Source organism: Chanodichthys erythropterus, chromosome 8, assembly GCF_024489055.1.
Source record: "Chanodichthys erythropterus isolate Z2021 chromosome 8, ASM2448905v1, whole genome shotgun sequence".
In the NCBI taxonomy this organism is placed as follows: domain Eukaryota; kingdom Metazoa; phylum Chordata; class Actinopteri; order Cypriniformes; family Xenocyprididae; genus Chanodichthys; species Chanodichthys erythropterus.
The window spans coordinates 11,219,982-11,231,102 of record NC_090228.1 but is presented as its reverse complement, the minus strand read 5'-3'; the positions used below and the strand labels follow the sequence as shown (position 1 = coordinate 11,231,102).

At 38.5% G+C, this 11,121-nt stretch overlaps 1 protein-coding gene across 3 annotated transcripts; it reads left to right on the top strand.

The window, feature by feature from the left end:
- Positions 1-15: 15 nt before the first annotated feature.
- Positions 16-10,878, top strand: helb (helicase (DNA) B). Of its 3 annotated transcripts, none has more exons than XM_067391785.1 (13): positions 16-361; positions 2,522-2,875; positions 3,022-3,251; positions 3,364-4,413; positions 6,384-6,561; positions 6,727-6,868; positions 7,062-7,198; positions 7,718-7,802; positions 7,898-7,957; positions 8,092-8,323; positions 8,482-8,649; positions 8,730-9,347; positions 10,050-10,878. In XM_067391785.1, exons 1-13 carry the CDS (start codon positions 154-156, stop codon positions 10,170-10,172), a joined length of 3,585 nt encoding a protein of 1,194 aa, XP_067247886.1. In that variant the 5' UTR covers positions 16-153; the 3' UTR covers positions 10,173-10,878. The 3 variants fall into 3 exon arrangements, with proteins under 3 accessions (XP_067247886.1, XP_067247887.1, XP_067247888.1); XM_067391786.1 differs by lacking the exon at positions 16-361 and adding an exon at positions 2,346-2,440; XM_067391787.1 differs by lacking the exons at positions 16-361; positions 3,022-3,251 and having other exon boundaries at positions 2,628-2,875.
- The last annotated feature ends 243 nt before the right edge of the window (positions 10,879-11,121 follow it).

Below are 11,121 nucleotides of genomic sequence, written 5' to 3'. Positions count from 1 at the left end.
TAGTGATTCCATTGACAGGAAGCAGCGCACAAACTGAACGGACTTTTATTTTGGTGTAATGTGATAGGCTGTTGTTGTTGACCATGTTTACAGTCATAAGTCAAGAATTGAACCGCGAGATGTAGAAATCTGTCTGCATGAGTAACGTTAAACATGGCGCTGCAACTTCCCCCAGCTGGTTTAAAAACCATAACTGGTTACATTTTACCAGAGCGTCAGGTTGTCCAGTCAAACCAAGATGAGGTTTCAGAAAGTGAAGATGAAGAGGAAATACAGCCTGAGTTTCTTGATATGAAGGAGATGGACTCTGTGTCATCGGGGGCAAACGTATTTAAATTTTCCGTTCCAACATCAAAAGAAGGTAAAACAACATTATATATTACCAAACATGTTATCATTTGGTTATCTTTTGGTTTCATGAACACAAAGTGAGTAGATCAAACTATGTTTGCAGTAACAGCAGAATCACCCTTGACACACTGAAAAATATGTGACATTGTCCGTAAAACAAATAAAAACATCTTTTATGTACTAACGCATATGTCGAATGTGTTTTATATATTTATTTAACTTGACAATATACTTTTATGTTAATGACATTTTTTGTTGTGGACTCTTGAATGACATTTTTCCAACTTAAAGCAAAATGTTTGCATACATTGTAATTTCTTCTCTTACATTGTTATTGTGTTTTGTTTTAAATCTATATAGTTTTATATTTTGAATTTGCTTAGGACATCAAAATGATAATGGCACATCACTTATCAACAAGTATTGACATATATTTATAATTTACATTGCTGCAAGTTACAAAGTAAGCCTGTTTACAATTTACACTTTTTCATGTAAAAGTAATCATATTTACAGTTTACATTGTTGTTAGTAAAAACTAAATCATGTTTAGTACAGTTCACATGGTTATGTTTACAATGTTTCAGTTAAAATCAACTTGTCATTGTGTCTCACTTTTACAGGAGACACACAGCTTACTTGTGGGATTTTTTTAATATATATACGTAGTCTTTGTTAATGGCCTATTAAACTATTAAAGGGTTATTTCACCCAAAAATGAAATTTCTGTCATTTATTACTCACCCTTATGCTGTTCCATACCCGTAAGACCTTCGTTAATCTTCAGAACACAAATTAAGATATTTTAGTTGAAATCCGATGGCTCCGTGAGGCCTCCGTAAGGAACAATGGACACTTGCTCTCTCAAGGTCCATAAAGGTACTAAAAACATATTTAAATCAGTTCATGTGAGTACAGTGGTTCAATATTAATATTATAAAGCGACGAGAATATTTTTGGAGCGCCAAAAAACAACAACTAAATAACGACTTATTTAGTGATCGACGATTTCAAAACAATGCTTCAGGAAGCTTCGGAGCACAGATGAATCAGTGTGTCGAATCTGCTGTTCGGAGCGCCAAAGTCACATGATTTCAGCCGTTGGCAGTTTGACACGCAATCTGAATCATGATTCGACACACTAGGCATTTCTCAATGTCAAGGAAGGATCCTCGGAAGCCAGAATTTCGAGGATGCTACGACATCGACATCCGTCGAAGGACTGTTCCAATGTCGAGGATCCTCGGAATTTCAAACAAGGACTGAGTCCTTTGTTCGACAAATAGCCCATATACAGGAAAGGATGCATATCCTTCGCGCTCTTTGCACTCTAAAATAACCCACAATCCTATGCGTGCAGCTTTGCAATCTTGTTCAAAAAAAAAAAAAAGTTCGACGTTAGCGGGCAATATGCTTTCAAATTTATATTTACGTTACCAAACATTTGTTATAACTGTAGTAAATATGTCAGATAAATAAAGTTTAACGTTTAAATGTCAGTACAAATTACTACCGTATTGATATTATATCAAATACAAATACAAATTACGTTATTGATGGCTAACTGAACCGAACCGTTATTTAACAATTATTAGCTTGGTTGCCATCACCGGCATTTCTTTTGCCTTTTCACTGACGTAATGACGCAATAACGTACACTTGCTAGTCTGTTCCATTTACGTGTTCTCCGAATGCTAAAGAGGAGCCTCGCCTAGCCTCTGAAGGAAGTGACTTGGAAGGACCAGTCCTGCCAAGGAAGTATCCTTGACAATGAGAAACGCCTACTGATTCATTTATGCTCCGATGGTTCCTGAGGCAGTGTTTTGAAATCGGCCATCACTAAATAAGTCGTTATTTAGTTTTTTTTGGCACTCCAAAAATATTCTCGTCGCTTTATAATATTAATATTGAACCACTGTACTCACATGAACTGATTTAAATATGTTTTTAGTACCTTTATGGATATTGAGAGAGGAAGTGTCCATTGCTCCCTATGGAGGCCTCACGGAGCTATCGGATTTCAACTAAAATATCTTAATTTGTGTTCTGAAGATTAACGAAAGTCTTACGGGTGTGGAACGGCATGAGGGTAAGTAATAAATGACTGAATTTTCATTTTTGGGTGAACTAACCCTTTAATGTTTAATACACGTCTTATCTTCTTTTGCAGTATCATTTATGGCCGGTAATAAGACGCACTGGGTTGAGGGCCGTTTTCTCCTCTGTGATCCCTGGTGGGAGATAACCTGCACAGTTCGCCAAGGCCAGCACAAAGCTTTTGTCAAAGGCTATCCCTCCTACAGCCTCCGCACCGGTCTGAGATCAGAGGGCCAGTCACTGGTGTCTCTTTTTCTTACAGCATCTGGAGCACAACCTGACTTCATTAACATGTTCATGAATTGGTTGCCCATTGACAGACATGTGGAGCTTGTCGAAGTGCTGGACGCCCTGCAGGAGTTTGAAGATTCATCACTTGAGAATAAAGCTGTGGCTGAACAGCTCAAGTCTTGCGTCAATCGCTCAGGTTGGAAAATATATACCATGTCTACTTGTTTTCAATATTTTGCACATATAATATTTATGAAAAAGTGATTATTAAAATGATAATACTGAAATCATAATCACAAACCTTGTTCATGTGTTCAATGTCATTGTCTTTAAACACATCAGTCGCTTGGACACACGTGAGAGTTGCCAGCTTGTACCCTCAAATCATGAAATACTTACCAACATTGCTGCCAGGCCAGTTTATGGATATAATCAACAAAGGAAGAATGGAACACATACCAGAAACTTCTGAAAGAGATGATCCTACTGCACAAGAGCAGAACAATACAAATGTATTAGCCAAACTTGAGGAGCTCATTAAGACTAATGTATGGAAGTTGGGCTTTAACTATGTAAGATTCCTTCCTGGGATACTGGTTGTTTGGTTTTAAATCGTAAGCTCACAAATGATGTCCTTCACTATCCTTCAATATATATGTTTTTTTTTTTTTTTTTTTTTAACAGATCATGTTTAAAGAATTACATCTGATCCGGTGTGAAGCAAAAGTGGAGGCCTTCAAGGACTGTCGTTTGTTTTGGAGAATCCCGGTGCTGCAGCGCAATGCCTTACTGTTATATGCGGAACTGAAAAGACATTGCAGAGCAACTGGCAGCACGTACGCCAAGCGCGAGATGTTGGTGAATAACATATTGGATGATACAGGAGTTATGGGTGCCTGGGAAGCTTTGCATTTCCTTGTGGAACAGGGGGTGCTGGTGAGGGATGGTGAAAAGGTGGCACTTAGGAACCTCTTTAGCTATGAGAAAGGCATTGGCGAATGCTTGAGGGGCCTGGTTGAGGGAGAACCCTGGAAGATCCACTTGGATGTACGGGAGGTTCTTCTCGAAGCACAGCTGGATAGATTAAGAGCGAAGGCTTGTAAAAAGCACAGTACGGCTCATTTGAGGAAATCTAAGGCTGATGCAAAAATATCAATTTCAGTACCACAAAATTACATAGTTCAGGGGGCTGGGTTTGAGCAGACGCATCTTGATTTTGCACAGCCTGGTGCTACAAGCATAGACCACAATGGAGGAACGCCAGCACGGCATTGTGATTCTCCTCAGTCCTATGAAATTACAAATCTCACCATAAAAGAGGAAAGTCTCACTTCAGACTCAGATGACTCCACCTTCTTGGATATTGATCCGTCTACTATAGAGTTGGATCCCGATCAGGTGCGAGCAGCAGAAATGATGTGTGCCAACCCGGTAACCGTGATCAGTGGGAAGGGAGGTTGTGGGAAAACCACAGTGGTCAGCCTGGTGTTCAAGGCGGCCATGGAGCAACAGACAAGTGACAGGGAAGAGGTGCTGAAGGCTTGTGAGGTCTTTCAGAATGACTCTCAAGGGTCCAGTAATGGGCTGCTGTCAGACGAACACGAGGAGAAGAAAGATAAAGAGGCGAGTGACAGTGATGAAAAGCCTGTGGAGGTTCTCCTCACTGCTCCTACAGGGAGAGCTGCTTCACTTCTTACTAAGAGAACTGGCTTTACTGCTTATACTATGCACCAGGTATAGTCCACAAAACAACTTTACATTACATGGCATTTCATAATGTAACATTACATTATTTGTATTAATTTGTAACATATTACATACTATTATCTTCCATAACATCATTATCTTAAACATAGCATTACATGACTTAAACATCACATAATATTTTAATAACTTCATAGTGCATTACATAACATTTTAGAACTTAAAGGATTAGTTCACTTCAGAATTAAAATTTCTTGATAATTTACTCACCCCCATGTAATCCAAGAATTTCAGCATACAGGTGCTGGTCATATAATTAGAATATCATCAAAAAGTTGATTTATTTCACTAATTCCATTCAAAAAGTGAAACTTGTATATTCTATTCATTCATTACACACAGACTGATATATTTCAAATGTTTATTTCTTTTAATTTTGATGATTATAACTGACAACTAAGGAAAATCCCAAATTCAGTATCTCAGAAAATTAGAATATTGTGAAAAGGTTCAATATTGAAGACACCTGGTGCCACACTGTAATCAGCTAATTAAGTCAAAACATCTGCAAAGGCCTTTAAATGGTCTCTAGTCTAGTTCTGTAGGCTACACAATCATGCGGAAGACTGCTGACTTGACAGTTGTCCAAAAGACGACCATTGACACCCTGCACAAGGATGGCAAGACACAAAAGGTCATTGCAAAAGAGGCTGGCTGTTCACAGAGCTCTGTGTCCAAGCACATTAATAGAGAGGTGAAGGGAAGGAAAAGATGTGGTAGAAAAAAATGTGTACAAGCAATAGGGATAACCGCACCCTGGAGAGGATTGTGAAACAAAACCCATTCAAAAATGTGTGGGAGATTCACAAAGAGTGGACTGCAGCTGGAGTCAGTGCTTCAAGAACCACTACGCACAGACGTATGCAAGACATGGGTTTCAGCTGTCACATTCCTTGTGTCAAGCCACTCTTGAACAATAGACAGCGCCAGAAGCGTCTCGTCTGGGCTAAAGACAAAAAGGATTGGACTGCTGCTGAGTGGTCCAAAGTTATGTTCTCTGATGAAAGTAAATTTTGCATTTCCTTTGGAAATCAGGGTCCTAGAGTCTGGAGGAAGAGAGGAGAGGCACACAATCCAAACATCCATGTTGCTTGAGGTCCTGTTTAAATTTTCCACAGTCAGTGATGGTTTGGGGTGCCATGTCATCTGCTGGTGTTGGTCCACTGTGTTTTCTGAGGTCCAAGGTCAACGCAGCCGCATACCAGGAAGTTTTAGAGCACTTCATGCTTCCTGCTGCTGCAAACTTTATGGAGATGTTGATTTCATTTTCCAACAGGACTTGGCACCTGCACACAGTGCCAAAGCTACCAGTACCTGGTTTAAGGACCATGGTATCCCTGTTCTTAATTGGCCAGCAAACTCGCCTGACCTTAACCCCATAGAAAATCTATGGGGTATTGTGAAGAGGAAGATGCGATATGCCAGACCCAACAATGCAGAAGAGCTGAAGGCCACTATCAGAGCAACCTGGGCTCTCATAACACCTGAGCAGTGCCACAGACTGATCGACTCCATGCCACGCCGCATTGCTGCAGTAATTCAGGCAAAAGGAGCCCCAACTAAGTATTGGGTGCTGTACATGCTCATACTTTTCATGTTCATAATTTTCAGTTGGCCAAGATTTCTAAAAATCCTTTTTGTATTGGTCTTAAGTAATATTCTAATTTTCTGAGATACTGAATTTGGGATTTTCCTTAGTTGTCAGTTATAATCATCAAAATTAAAAGAAATAAACATTTGAAATATATCAGTCTGTATGTAATGAATGAATATAATAAACAAGTTTCACTTTTTGAATGGAATTAGTGAAATAAATCAACTTTTTGATGATATTCTAATTATATGACCAGCACCTGTATATAGGTGTCTCAGTTGCTATCATTATTTTGTATTAATTACACACATATTTACATTGTCAACTTCCCCCCCCATTTTTTCAGGTTTTATGGAGTTTTATGAATGCAAAAAAAGATCCCAGTGGAAATCCTCAGGGTTGGAAGTTCTTGCGGGTGCGGGTGCTGGTGGTCGATGAAGGGAGCCTGGTGTCTGTTCAGATCCTTCACTCTGTTCTCAGCATGCTTACCAAACATGCAGAACTTCAGAAGTTTATCATTTTGGGTAAAGGCATATTGCATGCATCTCATTCAGGGTGTATTTGCATTATATGTATCAGCAGCATTATTCTGCAGTTTAAGATGTCGTATTAATTAAATAAATTTAAAATCGTATAAATAATGTTGTATAAATAAAAAAAATAAAAAAACATGGATTTTGTTTCTGCAGGAGATGTGAGGCAGCTGCCAAGCATTGAGCCTGGAAACACACTGTACGATCTGTTTGAAGGCCTCAAGGATGTCCGTTGGGCCATTGAGATGAAGACCAACCATCGTGCCGAGTCTGAGCTCATCGTCAGAAACGCTGGACTGTGAGCAGATCACTTGTATTTTAAAATGTTTGATGCGTTTTTAGAAAATTGTGTAACATCTTAGTTTTGGTTCCTTGTTGGCTTGTCGACTGTGTGTATATGGTTTTATGTAATATGAACAAATGTTAATGGTGTTTCTCAATCCTAATGACAGTTTATTAATCCTACTGCTTTTATTAATATAATATTTCAGCATTTCAGACATGGGTAAAAAAAGGCGTTACAGCCCTCTGGAGTTTGATGCAACCATAAAAATGACGAGACCCTTCACAGTGCCATCTGACAAAAGGTTCATTTTTGTCAAAATCAGTGGGGAAAATGATAATTTTGGTAAGTGAGCTGTTATGATATATGTGAAAAACTTTACTTTAAATGGCTTTATTATTTCTACAACACTTGTATAGTATAAGGTAGGAAGTGAAGAATTATGTGAGGTGTTTACACGATCACTCTGCCTCAGGACACATTCTTTGCATCTGCAGTAAAGCTGTAAACCTGAAGGCTCAAACAATCTGAATAACAAAAGAAAACACACTTTGATCAAAAGAAAAACCATCACTGGATTCTCCTCAGAACATTCATGCAGACTCTTGTTTCTCTATTGTACTGCATGTTTTCAATGGAGAGTTCCTGAAAATACACTTCCTGTTGTCTGTGACTCATTCAAATCTTTCTTTGGGTGCCTACACAGCCACCTTCAATACATTTTACTCCCCCATAAGCACCTTATTGCAACTTTTTGGCACAGGAATTACAAATCAAATACATTGTTGAGGCACCAAATAACTGTCAGTCCAGCAAAATAGTAAATCTAATATTGATCAATAACAACACATTTCTTCTGTTTAGACCTCCAGGACGCCATTATATTTTTACTCAAGGAAGGTCCTGGACTGGAAGATGATAAATTGTCTCAATTTGTGGCTTTCAGGAGGTAAGACCGATTCAGCTTTGTTGCTTTATGCTGAGATGTCAATATTTTTAAGAAAATGTTGAGTTTGCTAAAGTTGTCATTTTTATCGTTTACAGGAAAGACTGTGAGTTGATAAATGAGCTTTGCTGCAAGCATTATTCTCAGCACATTACAAAGTGAGTGAAAAGTTAGTTTTCTTACAAATAAATAAGCATGACACTTAATTGTATTAATGTTTTTTTCACCACTTCCATAGGTTGCCTTTCTAGAAGTAAATTTCTGTTTTAATATTTGGTGTTTTTAATTTCAGGACTCCCAAAAAGACATGGAACTTTCAAAGAAGGGATAAAGTTTGCTGCACTAAGAATGGCTATGTCTCAGACCATGAGGAGAAGAGAGGAGTGACTTCCTGTGATATTGTCAGGCCTTCACATGATGGTGCCAGATCTTCCCATGATAATGCCGTAAACCAGACACAAAATGAACAGACGAAAGAGAAGAAGGAGCGACTGTGCAATGGGGAAATTTTCTTCATTAAAGATGTACTGTAGTTTTATTTATCGATTTATATATGTATTTATTGACAGTCTCAATTTTTAATGCTTATAAATTCAAAATGCTTAGTTTTGAGTAGTAATAACCTGAGTTTGTGATTGATTGATTGGTTTAACTTGTCCTTGTTATTGTACACCAATCACAGGATGAGACTAAGGATGAGGAGAATAATAAGGAAGGAAGATGTAAAAAAATAAGGCGCTACCTGACACTAGATGATGAAAATGGGCGTGTGGTGACTTGTAACTACAGGGAGCTACAGAGAGAGTGTAAACTGCGCCATGCTTGGGCAAGAACCATTCACACCTTTCAGGTATTTATGCTCTTTGTTGATCTACGGCCCTGTTCACAGCATTTGTCTCAGCTTCATGCAAATTTGTTTTCTCACTTCAGGGCTCAGAGGCTGAAACTATTGTGTATGTTCTTGGAGACAGCATTGCTCAAAACTGGCAGCATGTATACACTGCAGTGACACGCGGTCAGAAGCGTGTGTATGTAGTGGGTACAGAGCGTGACCTAGAAGGAGCCATCAGGAAAAGGATCACCCCACGTAACACACAATTGTGCAGGTTTGCCAAGAAAAGCGTTGGACAAAAAGATCCTGAAGACTCTTTGACTCAGAGTCAAGCAGCGACCCCTGTGAACCACAGTTTTGGGCCATCAGAGCCCACACCGTTGGCCCCACATTGCTCCAGCCGCCCCGAGCCATTCTCCAGCACAAGACCTTCATGCGTACGACACCTCTACAAGGACGAAAATGGACAAAGCCATCAAACGTCCAATATCTCTTTACAAGATGACATGGCATTCAGTCAAACCTACTCTTGGTCACCCATGGATGGTTGTGATGAGCCAAGCATGGTGCAGAATGAACATGTGTCCGAATTATCCAATCATGTTGACGATGCAACATTGTTAGGGGCGATCAGCTCTTCCCCGAATGAAAGCAGCAGGGGCTCTAAGCGGATGATTCCCGTGGACACCTGCAGTACGCCGACTAAACTACCAAAGGTAACAAACATATACACTAGAACATCTAAAAATGATTCATGAATGATGGATATTTGATCATTAAGATGTCATACCAGAGTTCAAAGCTTTATTTGCCACATGCACATTGGCGCAATGGCATTATGAGAAATAATACATTGCTTTTGTAGTGTAGACGCTCATGTGGTTGAATGTGTTTGAACATCCACAAAAGACCGCCTACTCTCCGCCTTACTGACCTAACGCTTAAATATTATGGGCAGCATGCTAGCCAGACGTGATTAAAACTTTGTCAGCTGAAGATGAAAATCTTACCAAGCACAATGTTCTCGCACCATTCCTGATTTCTAACACACACTCACCGCGTTCGGTGTGGTCTTGCAGCTATGAGAGCAGAAATGAAAGCTAATGCTCTTCATATGTTTTTCCTCCATCTTCGTGCACGTTCATATGTATGTTTATAAATTGCGCAAGCTTGTTTTGTCCATTAGATCAAAAGATCTATAAACCTTACATTTACCCACCCATGACTATATATGTATGCAATAGTGTGGCTATTGTGAATGTGTAGGATATTAAATATTGGATTAGAAATTCATTTAGGATCAAAATATGCAAACTTTGCACTCCATAGACAACAGTGATATTTTTGGAAATGTATGCTGTATACTGAATGTTTTAGGCTGGATGTGCTTAACATTCTGTGATCTCCTCTTGCTCTAGAAAACCACTTCAGAAGAGTCTCCGTTCAGCTCAAAGCTGAATCTTCTGTCTATTACAAGTCCCAGCTCCAAATCCCACGCCAGGCAGCTGTTCCGAGACGATTCATGTCCTCCCAGAGAATAGCCGAAGAGTGGTCATTATCACACCCAACATGCCAAAGCTGTAAAGAACTAAATCAGTCAAAATGTGCAATTTATTTGGCTTTTCAGAGGATGTGGATAAACCAGGATTCGCTTTTTACATAATAATTATTTATGAATAATTTGCTCACCCAGAATGACAAAATCTCGTAATACAATTGTATGGCTCTGAGTTCTATCTGCTTCTTTTGAAAAGTCTAATTCTTAAATTATATTTACTGGGTAAAAGAAGAGAAAAGAAATATGAAACTAAAGTGCAATTTTGCCATGTTTGTCCAAGAAAATGTTAAATGTAGACCAGATTTGTAATTGAAGTCCGTAACTCATCCTTGTTTATTACCATATCATTTTAAAATCACTTTTATGTTTTTATCTTTCCTGGCAAACTTGTTAAGGTACAAACATGTTATGCAGGACAATTTTTTAAAATTGCCACAGTGTTTTTATAATATGAATCACAGCTTTTGTATCAGTGCTGAAGAAATTGTTTGACTTTAGGCTTTATATGAACAATTCAGGATACCTTAATCACTGTTAAGGCTCAAATGAAAATCCCTTTGAGGTTTGATTGGATATTGTAATGGTTATTTCACTTTTTATTTAAAGCCTGAAGCATGTGATGGGTTTATCTCAAAAGCTCAGGATGATGGTTGTCTAACATCTTATCTTGATCTAATAAACCAGACTGAAGCGGCCTTTTTTGTTGTTGTTTATTCAATTTCAAATGCATGTTTCTCATCATAAATGTCATCCAACTTGTTTCTCATATCTGATGTGCTGCTTTCATCTATTTTAATATAATGTAACGTTATGTAGATAAATTGAAAATACTCTTATTTGTGCATCTTTTTTTGGGGGTGTCAAGTACATTCAGGAATGAAAAATACATCTATATTTTCGTTCAAGATAAGTAGATTATTTCTATTTTAATA